The sequence below is a fragment of the Martes martes genome (assembly GCF_963455335.1).
Source record: "Martes martes genome assembly, chromosome: 2".
Taxonomy (NCBI): domain Eukaryota; kingdom Metazoa; phylum Chordata; class Mammalia; order Carnivora; family Mustelidae; genus Martes; species Martes martes.
The window spans coordinates 62,326,542-62,340,395 of NC_137889.1; the positions used below are offsets into that span (position 1 = coordinate 62,326,542).

At 38.6% G+C, this 13,854-nt stretch overlaps 1 protein-coding gene across 2 annotated transcripts in view; it reads right to left on the minus strand.

Moving 5' to 3' along the window:
- The window catches only part of OTUD4 (OTU deubiquitinase 4), a gene marked incomplete at its 5' end in the record, with an annotated part of 45,081 nt that overhangs the window by 6,315 nt on the left and 24,912 nt on the right, over positions 1-13,854 (minus strand). The window contains 10 exons of one of the 2 annotated variants that reach the window (XM_080797540.1): positions 344-384; positions 825-1,085; positions 2,069-2,207; positions 3,220-3,297; positions 4,014-4,069; positions 4,351-4,474; positions 6,498-6,660; positions 11,864-12,050; positions 12,171-12,274; positions 13,300-13,394. In XM_080797540.1, coding sequence (XP_080653666.1) covers positions 344-384; positions 825-1,085; positions 2,069-2,207; positions 3,220-3,297; positions 4,014-4,069; positions 4,351-4,474; positions 6,498-6,660; positions 11,864-12,050; positions 12,171-12,274; positions 13,300-13,394 — 1,248 coding nt within the window. Of the gene's footprint in view, positions 1-343; positions 385-824; positions 1,086-2,068; positions 2,208-3,219; positions 3,298-4,013; positions 4,070-4,350; positions 4,475-6,497; positions 6,661-11,863; positions 12,051-12,170; positions 12,275-13,299; positions 13,398-13,854 lie in introns of both variants that reach the window. The other variant, XM_080797539.1, reaches the window with a different exon arrangement.

The following is a 13,854-nucleotide window of genomic DNA, read 5'->3' on the forward strand; positions in this document are numbered from 1 at the left end:
GGGATATACAGCTAAAAAAGTGATGGAACAGAATTTCAAACCCAGATCTTTCACTGAATTCCTCAATGAAGGCCTTTTCACCAGGATGCCCAGGGGACGGGGACTATATATACTGAATATACTCACATGGTTAACCATTGCCAGTTAAAAGGAAAAGGAGGCAAATACTGGAGCCTCAACCACCACTAAAAGAAACTGTACAGTACTGAAAAATCCTAGTTCTTAAAATGTGATTTGGTAAACCTAGGTTATTCACTGACAAGATAAGAGTTAAGATTTAAATATTGACAATTTAAAACAGTATTAACTTAAAGATAACTTTAAAATGATAAAATATAAATACCTTTACACCAAGATTAAAGAAGAATCGAAGAATGTTCTTATCTAAAAATAAATAACATAATAATCACTCACTAAAATTATACATTCAAAAAGGTTCCCCTGCCCCACTATCCTTAAACAATATATAGCTCTAAACACAATTTTGCCTACTGAAATGTTTTCTGTAGCCAGTGATACAAAACATAGACTAAAAACTAAAATATAACCAAAACCAAGCTGTTACTATTGAGTAATTCCAGGCTCAACAGGCTTTCTCTATGCTAGACACAAGGGAGGGACAGTTACTAAACAGAGAAAAAACATATTCTAATCAAACAAAAGCTGAAACAAGAAAGTAAATGACAGCCAAATCTCTTCTCTTCTCGAAGTCAGTCCTTTGGCTTACTCAGTAATATAACCTCTGACTTCTATTCACATTTCTCCCCAAAACCCCATCAGTACTTAATAAATAAAATCAAGCGGAACTTAGAGAAGGATCTCACCTTTAGGCAGGTCCTCCCCAGTGTGACACAGTGAATAAGGTGGTGCAATGGCTCGATCTCCCTTTTCATTGTAAGGAAACCCAGGGTAGAGTGGGTCTTGGTAAAGGCTCAATGTCTGAGGCAAAGGCATCAAGGGCTGGTTAACTGCCTGTATTGACACAGGAACTGGGGAGGGTGTTAAATGAGCTTGGGACACAGCAGAATCAGGTCCAGTGGTCAGAGTCTGTGTCACTGACAAAACAGGAATTTGAGCAGGGACACCTACAAAAGAAAGAAAGGAAGCACAAACTATAAAAAGGTGAAACTATTTCTCCTCACAAATGTAAGGTTTCATCAAGTTAAGAGGTTAAAAAAAATGCTGTACAACTGATATAGCTGATAAAACAGTATATAAAAAAACCTAGGGGCGCCTGGGTGGCTCAGTGGGTTAAAGCCTCTGCCTTCGGCTCAGGTCATGATCCCAGGGTCCTGGGATCGAGCCCCGCATCGGGCTCTCTGCTCAGTGGGGAGCCTGCTTCCTCCCTTCTCTCTCTGCCTGCCTCTCTGCCTACTTGTGATCTGTCAAATAAATAAATAAAATCTTTAAAAAAAAAAAAAAAACCTAAAGAAGTACCTTTTATATCAACTAAGAACCTTCCTAGACACATAAAGAGGAAATGAGCCCAGGAAACAAGCTTTGAGTCAATGTCTTCTAATCATAGCTCTTACAAACATGAGCAAGACAGAGCCAGGCAAAAGGTCCAATGGCTGAGGCAGGGGAAGGTATACAGAGCTGGTCGATGGGAAATGCAAACTGTGGTGTCAGTGCTGGGCAACAAAAGCAACCAATGAGACAACCAGCTCAAACATCTTGCTCCTGAGATTCTGGAGGGCATATCTCAAATGAATACCAAACTAAACTGGCCCTCTCACACTGGAAGCAGAGCAGAGGATCACAAAAAAACCTGTGAGGCTCCGCATAGCTAACCCTGCTCTGAGTTCAAGCTATGAAGAATCTGAAACCCCTGGGGCGACTGGCTGGCTCAGTCTCAGTCAGTAATAGAGCATGCAATTCTTGATCTTGGGGTTGGGAGTTCAAACCCATGCTGGGTGTAGAGGTTACTTTAAAAAGTAAAATAAAACATTAAATAATAATAATAATTTAAAATAATTAAATTAAAATAATTTAAAAAAAGAACTTGAAGTCACTGACTTGGAAGGCTTTTGGTTGGTTGGTTCAAGGAATTTTTTAATTCTTATCTAACCTGTTGGTCCAAAAGTTGTAGGTTCACTTGGCCAGGCTGGCACAGTGGCTGGTAAAGAAGGCACCGCAGGAGTAAGATGTACCTCTGGAGAAACTAGAAGGGGAGCTGGATTTGACAAAGACACGTGCTCTGCTGGCTTCTTCGGGGGGTGGGGGGGGGTGGAAAAAGACAAGAATTCATTTTGCTTAACACTAATTTTAACACCAAATGTATCCTCAGTCGCCTTTTACATAACCGTAGTTTCTATATAAACGTTCTTTCTGATCCTAGAAATGAAAGAAAAACAGTAGCTAAAAATTACACACAAACAAATTTGATCCTAACCAGGGATTACCTACCAAGTCACAAAAGACACTGGAAGAGATAAAAACAAACTCTAAAACAACCTGAACATTATGCTTTTAAGGAAAGAATCCAAAAACCACTGAAATCATTTTGAAATTCATGAGTTATTTTCAATTGCTCCTCACACAAAGACATACCCTAAACTGCTCTCCAAATGACATGAAGGATGTTAACTGAAAGGCAAGGGAAGATTAAGAACTGTACTCCTATATTAGACTGAGAACCAAAACATCTGAGAGAACTCAAGTTCCTTCTTCATTATATCTGTAAATTGATGGTACTGATTTCTAAGTGTCTATTTTTCTAACCTCTAAAATCATTCCCTCCCTTCTAGAAATGATTGTTAAAGATTCAAACAACTCTTTAAAGTTTCGAAATAAAGCAGAAATTTGTAATTTCCCTTCAAAAATCTCATTTTCAAGCCAACCCAACCCACCACAAAGATACCAAATACAAACTTATTCGAGAACAATTCAGAAGTATGGCTTCCAGGTCCAAAAATGGCGTTATAAAAATTAACATTCCACAGAAGCACCTGCTGGCTCAGTCAGTAGAGCATGCGGGGCTGATGTCAGGGTTCTGAGTTTGAGACCCACACTGGGCTTAGGATTACTTAGAAACAACAACAAAAAATCCACAGAAACTGAAAACATTCCAGACTAAATACACAACAAAAAGATTACAGATTAATCACAACCACACCCAAATTATGAAGCTACTTCCCATTTTGTTTTTAGATGATCGTTTAAAGACATAAGAAACACAGAGAATGAAGCATTAGATGTCAAAAGTAACAATGCACTTACTTGCTCTACAGGTGGGCACTCTAATTTCTTTGACTTTGATGGTGATGAAACTCTTGCACATTTATCATCACTAACATTCTTTGGAAACAAAAAAAATGAAATTTTATAATTCAAAGACCACATTCTAGGTGGCGCCTGGGTGGCTCAGTGGGTTAAGCCTCTGCCTTCAGCTCATGTCATGATCTCAGGGTCCTGGGAACAAGCCCCAAATCGGGGGGGGGGGGGGGGAATCTCTGCTCAGCAGGGAGCCTGCTTCCCCCTCTCTACCTGCTGCTCTGCTTACTTGTGATCTCTGTCAAATAAATACATAAAGTCTTAAAAAAGAAAAAAAAAACAAACCACATTCTAGAATAATCAAGTTTGCCTATACAGTGGTATACGTAGTTGCCTATACACCCTACCTATACCTGACTGAACCCTCTCATGACTAAGTATTTTTTCAATTATATCTGGTCTTCAACAGGTAAGTTGGCCTGCACATCTTGATCATACCAAACTGCTGGGCAGTTTTTACTGGGAATGTGGTTTCAAAAATCTTTAAAAATCTCAATCTACTATAGAATAATGGAAAGCAAAAGCTACTTTCCACTAATTCAGGTAGGTCATCACGAAGAAACGGGTTATAATTTGTGAGTGAATTCTCAAGTACCATCATCTTTTCCCACTTTTCTGCTTTTCTACTTCTGTAATACTTAGTTATGAAATGATGAAATCATCTCCAGCTTCTCCTTCTTCCTGCTATTTTATCATGTTTAGGGCGGGGGGGAGATATAATTATTATTTAAAACATTTACCTCCAGTGTGCTTGGCTCAGGTTTTTTATCCAAATGAATATGCCCATGAACAGAGTCTGTAACAGATCAAGATTAAAAAAAACAGTATCAGCCACTAGATAGGTCTGAGGCTAGAACAACAAAATATGAAGACAAAGGCTAAAGTACTATTTAAACGGTGTTTAGTCAATGAAAAATGCAGTTTTCAGGGTAACATTTAACATGCTTTTAGCCTGAGTCAATGTTTCTCTGCAAGTGAGATATGTAACTGTTAAACTACTTAATGATTTAGAAAGCCTATGACTTTAAACCAGACACAGAGCTCTAGCATCTGCTTTCAAATGATGAAATAACATACCTTTATCTTTCCGTTCTTCGGTATCCATTCTCCGCCTGCTTCCTTTTCTGTCACTGACGTGTGATGATTTTCTCTGGACACATGGGTTGCTACTCTGAGAAGTTGACTGACTGACTGATGAGCTCTTAAAACGAACAAAAATCCAATACTTTGTTTTAAAGATCTATCCACAAATGTATGAACAAAAGTCTTATAATTCATCTTACTCTTCATGTATCTGATTAAAAATATCAAAATTCATACCTGATGTCTTTATACTTCCAAAACTATAAAAAATAGGACACAGAGTTCCTGTTTAATTATATAGTCTATAGCAATATGCTTATTAATAAGTCAAAAATATTAGGCAATCAGACCTTTAGCCTAAATTAGTAGAGTGACTTCCTCATACCTCTTCTTCAGGAAGCCACCCTGACCAAACCTTCACCTTCCAACTTATTACACTTGTGTTCTTTGCACCAAGAATAGCACCCTTCACACAAATCTTCAAAAGCCCATTGTAGGGCCAGACCTTTGTGATGGAAAAAATACCCAAGGTCAAATTAGCAGATACAGTGTACTAGGATTCCTCCCACTGAAATGCTGACCATCAGCAAATTCTTAAGCTCTGCATGAGATCTAACCTTCTAACTGGTGAAACAAAGGGACAAAGTCAGGTTTCTAAGTTAAACTATCTCTAAAAGTCCTTTCCTTCTCTAGCTCTCTATGAGTTGCACACAGCTGAGAACAAGAACTCAGCCCTCTGTGACAGGAATTTTCTAGAAGACAAACCTAAGTCACTATCAAGTCCAAGACAGGTCTGAAAATGGTGAGTGTGATGACCCATTTTAACCATAAAAAATCTCAATTTATTCCCACATTACACTAGTGGTATTTTTACCATTCACTACCACTTTTACCATTCACATACACTAGTTGTATTTTACAATAACAACAACAAAAGGACAAAAAGCTAGGATACAAGTATAAATGATTTGTACTTTTTTATTATCTAAACATTATGTTATGGGAAAATAACATCTATCACATAGAGACAAATATACTTAGCATAATGCACATGGATTTGGGCACTTCTTCCAGTAATTCATAAGCTCCAAGCTCCGTGGCCAGACTGAACTACTATTCCAGATCAGTGGTTTCAACTGACCATCTCACACCTCTAAAGGATTCCACAGAGGTGAGAGGACAGAGAATTGAGTATATGGTGCTTTAATGTTTTTTATACTGGTATACCTGGTTGCATTACATTTTGTTTAATCCACTGTCAAGAAAAAAAGTGTCCACCACTCTGAATTACGTGGTACTTGGTACACTTACCAATATTTGAAAGACCACAGGCACAGGGACCCTCAGTGCCCCAAACTGAGTTAGTTACCTCATTTTACATGAGAATCGTTTTCCCTTCTGACTCCCCCCATAGAATTAAGAGACCATTTCTTTCATCAGAGAAGTATCCATCATAGCCCGCCTGACACACAGAGCAAGGGCAAAGCCACAGGATTACATGGATTACCACCACTGACAGCAAACATCCTGAATGACAATTCTTTCTATATCTATTAACTGGGTCCTGGTGGGTTTACTAAAGGACACTAAAAAGAGTTTCCTGATTTTATAGACGTATCTTGTTTACTGAATATGAACCTCTATTGCATAACTTTAGCTAACAAAATACATGTTTTTTTTGGCTCAAGAGAAAATACTAAACTAGTGAGCTAACCAATTTACTTGTCTCAACTCTGCCAACAAGTAGTATCTTCAAACCTCATCGCCTCACGAAAAATGTGAAAATGAAGGGCAACTACATAATTTTTAAAGTACCTTTCACTTTAAAAATTACCAGTCTAGGGATGCCTGGGTGGCTCAGTTGGTTAAGCTGCTGCCTTCGGCTCAGGTCATGATCCCAGGGTCCTGGGATCGAGTCCCATATCAGGCTCCTTGCTCAGCAGGGAGCCTGCTTCTCTCTCTGCCTCTGCCTGCTGCTCTACCTGCTTGTGTTCTCCCTCCCTCTCTCTCACTCTAACAAATAAATAAATAAAATCTTAAAAAAAAAATTACCAGTCTATCATTAGAAACTATAGTTTAATACAAACACTATATTAAGGAAAGATTTGTGAACAACTTTCAAAATCTCTTCTTATACATACGGAAAGGGCTGGGAAAGCCTGTTCATCTCTGTTCTGAATCTCATAGAGTAAACGAGATTCTTCTATAGCTTGCTTCTCTCTGCGCTCTTCTGGGGAGAGGCCAAAATAGTTAGATTCTCGACTCGTGTGATCAAAATCCTCAGCTCTCTCACGATCAGGTTTTCTGTCAAATAAAACATTCTCGTCATGAAAAAAAAAAAAAAGACAAAATGTATTGAGTACCTAAAATAAAAGAACTTCTTTTTGCAATACAAATATTTGACTAATTTAGCTGCAATGTGACATTATAGAACTTTTGGCGGCCTGACTAATACATGTTTAGTAAATGGAAGATCCTATAGCTTATGGCAACATGACAGAGTCAAGACTAGTAGGGGAAGAAAAGAAAAAAAAAAGAAAAGGAAAATATAACTCACTTTCAAGTGGTACAGAAATAAATGAGATGTTTTTCCTTTTCATTAGAGCAGAAACTTAAGTACTATATATATTCTTTATGCCATAAGTCCAATACTGTCATATAATTCATTTTCAAAAGAAAAGTAAAATTATTAGTTTAAATCTCAAGAGCACTCTCATTTTCTGTACACTTCAGGGCAACATTCAAAGCAGACACCAGGACTATCCTCCTGCTTTTTGATGATACCACTGAGAGAGATAGAAAGCTAGAAAGAATAAAAATTAAAATACGCCAGACTAGATAAGAACTAAGACTAGATAAGAACTGCAGATAAGTCTGCCATCATCATCTCAACATAATTTTGGTCTGAGAAGGATGACAAGAAATTAATGAACAGTTTACTAGCCTATACCAAAACCCTAATGTGCTTATATGGCTTGTAACTATTATAGACAGTATGAATAACACTTCTACAATGTCTAACAGTTCCACAACAGTGGAAAATGAAAATCCAAAACATACAGGAAAAATACCTGGTCACAATACCAGACATGACACGGGGCCACCTAGGTGGCAGAGTCAGTTAAGCATTAGATTCTTGATTTCGGCTCAGGTCATGATCTCAGGGTCGTGAGATCAAGCCATTGACAGGCTCCAAGTTTAATGGGGAATCTGCCTGAGACTCTCTCCTCCCTCTGCCCTACCTCCCCCAAAGCTAAATAAATAAGTCTTTTTAAAAATAAAACAAATGAGGATACAATGATACCATCTGATTTTTTTTATAAACTCTTTATTATTTTTTTTTAAGATTTTATTTATTTGACAGACAGAGATCACAAGTAGGCAGAGAGGCAGGCAGACAGAGAGGAGGAAGAAGGCTCCCTGCTGAGCAGAGAGCCCGATGTGGGACTCGATCCCAGAACCCTGGGATCATGACCTGAGCCGAAAGCAGAGGCTTTAACCCACTGAGCCACCCAAGTTCCCATGATTTTTTTTTTTTTTAATCTCCAAAATAAAGAATAGCCACTTCATGTCCTCATGTAGTTCCACTTAAAATCACACCCTAATTCCAACAGGGCAGATGTCAACCCCAGTTGGGGAAAAAAAGGGAGAGGAGCAAATCTGGACCCTCACAATCTTAGACCAGTCTTTCTCAGACCCCCGAGAGGATTCGGCAAGTGCCAGGCATTCCTGGAAAGCTAACACTACCTCACCACCATCACCCATCACCCAAACTGTCCACCTCACCCTTACCCATCAGACAACAAGAACCAAATCCTTCCTATTTGCAGTTAACTGGAGCAGAGACATTCAACAATGACATTACTCTTTCTCAGCACTTGCGCAGTGAAAACATACATGGCAATCCTGCACTGGTTACTGTTATATTTTATTATCTCCAAAGACAGAGACCAGTACCAGTAAGAAATGAAAAAAAGTGAGAGGTCAGTCATTAGGCCCAACATTACAGTTCTTTTATTCTTTTTTTTTTTTTAAGATTTTATTTATTTATTTGACAGAGATCACATGTAGGCAGAAAGGCAGGCAGAGAGAGAGAGGGGGAAGCAGGCCTCTAGCCAAGCAGAGAGCCTGATGTGGGGCTCGATCCCAGGACCCTGGGATCATGACCTGAGCTGAAGGCAGAGGCTTTAACCCACTGAGCCACCCAGGCACCCCCAGTTCTTTTATTCTATAACTAAAAGATTTAAAAGCTGATGTGTTAAAAATAAGAAATAAAGTCAAGATAAAGTAATAGGCTTAAATCAATTAGACTATTAGCTATAAAATTCCATACTTCAGATTTTTTTGAAACTCTTATTCCAAATATTTAGTCATCAGGAGTCTCTAAATTTGCTTCCATATGCTAATAAAATTCACTCTCACAACAACAGTGGAGAAGGCACACTTAACTGCAAATCCAAGTAGGTTCCCATGTAATCAATTACAATGTCAAAAATTCTTTGAAGCTTAGTGTCTGTATATTATCCACTGCCTTCTGCTCTCCAGTGTTTTTACACATCAAGTATATAGCTAACACATAAAAAAGACCCTAGGAAGACAATGACATTTCACAACCATCTGATTATTTTACCAATTCCTAGGAGATTGGCTACAACACCACAAAACACTCGCCATAAATTGAGTTTGTGGTAAACAAAAGTATAAAATCAGCCCCTTCCTAGTCTATGTGTATTTTCTTTAATTTTTAAAACACTAAAGAGGATCTTTGTATTCAAGGGGAAAAAAATTTTTTTTAAAGATTATTTATTTATTAGAGTGAGATCACAAGTAGGCAGAGAGGCAGGCAGAGAGAGAGGGAAGCAAAGCAGGCTCCCTGCTGAGCAGAGAGCCTGATGCGGGGCTGGATCCCAGGACTCTGAGAATCATGACCTGAGCCGAAGGCAGAGGCTTAACCCACTGAGCCACCCAGGCGCCCAAAAATGTTTCTTTTTTAATCTATTAAAAAAGTGAGAACTTGGGGTTCCTGAGTGGCTCAGTGGGTTAAAGCCTCTACCTTTGGCTCAGGTCATGATTCCAGAGTCCTAGGATGGAGCCCCACATCGGGCTCTCTGCGCAGCAGGGAGCCTGCTTCCCGCCCCTACCCCCGCCTGCCTCTCTGCCTACTTGTGATCTCTGTCAAGTTAATAAATAAAATCTTAAAAAAAGTGAACTTTATTTAAGGAAAATCTTAATTCTGCCCATGACCTTCATATATCTACTTCATATTTTTAGGTTTCCAAAGTTAATATTCAAAATAAGTTAATACTCTTAGGTCCTTTGCCTACTTTAAATAAGATGCCACCAGATGTTAGGGGAGTCTAATGTCCAAACAACAGGCTTTAGCCACAAGCAGTTGATTAATGGCTCCAATTCTATCTGTTAGGAACGATAACCCACCACGATCCCTGAATGTCCCTGCACATTGTTGCTGGGCATGCCAAAAAGGAACGGCCCTGACCACTCTTTACCCAGGCCAATTCTCAGGACTGTATTTGCTTCACTAACCAGGAATGAGGTCACATCTTTCTTCGGACTGATTTTTAATCATTTATTCTTATTAGAACTTTTGGGAAGTTGGTTTGTGAATATATATGTAATTTTCATGCATATGTGAAGTATCCCAGGAGGGAAACACAAGAATCTGTGAGTACTGGATGCCTCTGCGGAAGGAAACTAGATTACTGGGAAATTTGGGATAGGAAGAATTATCAAAATAAATAAAATTCTCAATGCTTTGGATTTTTTTTTTTTAAGATTTTATTTATTTGACAGACAGAGATCACAAGTAGGCAGAGAGGCAGGCAGAGAGAGAGGAGGAAGCAGGCTCCCTGCTGAGCAGAGAGCCCGATGCGGGGTCGATCCCAGGACCAAGATCATGACCTGAGCCGAAGGCAGAGGCTTTAACCCACTGAGCCACCCAGGCGCCCAATGCTTTGGATTTTGAACACAAAATAATTTCCTATCCTTAATAATTTGTTAAACTAAAAAGAAAAATGTAATGAACTTGAGGGTCCTGGTGTTTTTAGGATTGAAGTGTTACTTTCCAAAGAGATATATTCAAGTCCTAACCACTGGTACCTGTGCATATGACTTCAAGTTAAGACAAGATCATATCAGGGGAGGGTGGGCCCTAAACCCAATATGACTCCTATCTTTATTAGGAGAGACAGACACAGGGAAAACACCATGTGATGATTGAGGCAGAGACCAGGGTGATGCACCCACAAGCCAGGGAACACCAAAGGAGAAATAGGAAACAGACTCGCCCTAGAGCATTCAGAAAGAGTATGGCCTTACTGCCAACTTGATTTCAGACTGCTAGCCTCCAGACCCATAAGAATAAATTTCTGCTGTTTTAAGCCAGAAGTCTGTGGTACCTTGCTAAAAAAGCCCCAGAAAACTAACACAGTATTTGGCATATGACAGCCTAGGAAGCTACAACTCTATCCTGAAGATCTTCATTATATAAACTATCTTTACTGACACCTGGATGTGTCAGGCACCTGGATGGCTCAGTCAGTTAGGCTTAGGACTCCTCTGATTTTGGCTCAGGTCATGATCTCAGGGTCGTGAGATTAAGCCCTATATTGGGCTCCCCACTCAGAAGTTTGCTTGGTATTCTCTCCCTCTCCTTCTCCCCCTGCCCTTCCCCAACTCCCACACTCTCTAAAATAAATAAAAATTAATTAAAAAAAAAAAAAAGAAAGAAAAAGGTTAAGGACATTCCCAAGAAAGGGGAATGCCCAAAAGCTGGAAATAAAGGAATTGAAGACCAGAGTTTGGCAAGCACATAAGCTGATGCTACAGCTGCTCAGGCAGTTGGGGAGAAGAAGCTTGGAATGGGGAAGGCAATGGTCACAGTACCCAAAGAGGGCTCCAGTGCCGAAGAGACATGGCTAAGTTTGCATGAAAAGGACAGCCTCAACTTAAGACACACCCTAAGGGCTATAAACTACTCCACAAAAAGACAGATTAGGGAGAAAATAAAATCTACTGTACAGGAAAATTATGATCCTGAAGTTCGTCTGTCTTTGGATATTCAATCAGATTGCTAATATGCATGATTACATTAACTTATATACAACCTGTAGCCCCATTCAATATTAGGCACATGTCACAAACCCAAACTTATCAGAACAAAGGCAACAGACCATTTTAGTTAAGTTCCTATATAAAGGGAACATTTAACAAATCACAAGCTACCAGAAAACTATTAAGTGCAAGAATAGACTTGGCTAGGATAAGGTCTCCCATATCATTTGAAAAAATTACTCAAAATTACTTTGATTTAGTGAGAATTATGCATTTAATTATAAAAAACTAAAATCCTTACATGGTATTTATCAACAATACTTTTAATATTATACTACAGACAAACAAAAAATTGTAACTATTTACATGCATGTAACATGGCAGATAAAAGAAATGCTGCTCAATTTTCTATTTCCTTTGCATTCAGGAAGGTTACCTTATGATCTGTGAAGGTGTCCTATTAAGATTTTTGTGCTCACTGGAGGGTTTCTGAGACTGTGACCCTGCAGAATGACTAGAGAATACATGTTGTCTTACTCCCGAAGGATGCTGGAGTCGAGGAGGTAGTGCTGAGGGAGCTTTTATTGGCTTGCTTGGGTTCTTTGGCCCTCTGTAATCCATGTCTGTGACAAGAAGCCAAAAAAATCGCATAACTTTCCTATTTAAAAACAAACAAACAAAGAAACAAACCCAAGTACCAACATCCCTCCCCCAAAGAAAGATTAATTTGATATAACCCTAACCAGAGTGGAAATTTTGTCCAGAAGTGGAAGGTTTTCTCATCTTCTTCCCTGATACGGTGTTCCAGCTTTCAGAGGGAGGTGGTTTGAAGTTCTTCGAGGAGTGTCTTCAAGAGAAAAACATTGATAAAAACAAAGTATTCCTAGTGAGAGTATCTACTTAAGTATTCTGCATGAGTATTTTTAACTTACAAAAGAATTTAGTTTTAGTTCTTAAATTAAAATACAAAGCATTTAGCAATCCAGATATAATTCTAATCAAGTCAGATGACATAAATCAAAAGCATATTTTCTAACCTAAAAAAACAGAAGACTAAAAGGCCTTAAACACAATCTAAGAAAAAGATTGGATAAAAAAGGAATGACTTTAATTCTGTTAGATGTACTGATGGTACTACAGCTAAGGTGGGGAGGGAGGAGTCCATATTATGTTAGAGAAATACATAAGCAGCCAAGTGTCTATTAAAATGATGTGTTGTCTGGCATTTGCTTTATTCAAGTCCATACCCATTTTTTTAAAAGCGGGTTAGGGAGAACTGATTAGAAAAGACTGTCAAACACAGTTAGCTGCTGCAACAGGGTGATGCTTACAGTGGGGTTCAATGTACTATCTTTACATTTGCATGTTTGATATTTTCCCTAGTAAAGTTTAGGTGTGACTCACTACCCTTTTTTCTAACAAAGACAGCAGCAACTGAAACAAAAGGTGCTATAAAGACTGTGTAACAGCAAGTCAACCATAGTATTTTACTACCCCATGTGACAAACATTTAGTGAAAATGAACTACATGCAATGTCGTACTAAGTGAAAATTAGAAATGAATGTGGTCCCTGTCCTCCAACGTTCCCCACTTTACAGTTACAAAAGAGTCAATTTCCCAAACTGCCTTTACAAAGAATGGCACATTTTAAACTGTAAACAACAAAACAAGTTTTTAAAATGCATTAACACACAAAACACAAAATCTGAACTCAAACTGCTCTTTCAAGAGATCTAAATGAATTCATTTTCTACACAAAGGCAATACCTTTGATTAATTTACAAATACACAGGGTAATTTAGAAATCCTCATGATTACAATAGGCTAGGTGGAAGAGACAGTAAATGCCTCAGTTGAAGAGCAGTACATACTTCTTTCCAAGTTCTTCGACCAAAACTGGTCCATTCTCCGAGTGAATCCCTGGAAAGTCTGCATTAGAAAGTTTCCCACTGTGATCCAACCTAACCTGCTGAACAATTCCAGAAAGAAAAATCAGTCACCTGCTTCCTTTACATTAATGATCACCTTTTAAATTTTTAATCTTATTTTTAATTAAAGAGAAAATGACTATATACTGTTAGAAACAAAACCAAGCTCAAAATGGTATACCATAATACTTTCCTGACCTCCCAGACCTCTGTACTTCTAGCATTAAAAAAAGCCTTTTTTGTTCACACTTCCAAAATTTTATAAACCGTTTCTCTAAGTAATTCATGGAGATGCAGGAGCACAATCTATCAAGCTCCAAACAAGAGAGGCAGCATGCCCCAGTTCTGAACAAAGGGCGCCAGCACTGCACATACCGGGATTCTAGACCCATCTTTTCTACTTACCAGCAATATGACCTTTGGCAAGTTACTTGTTTCATGCTTCTGTGTTCTCACATGCAAAATGGAGCTAATAATAGTACCTACATCATAGGACTC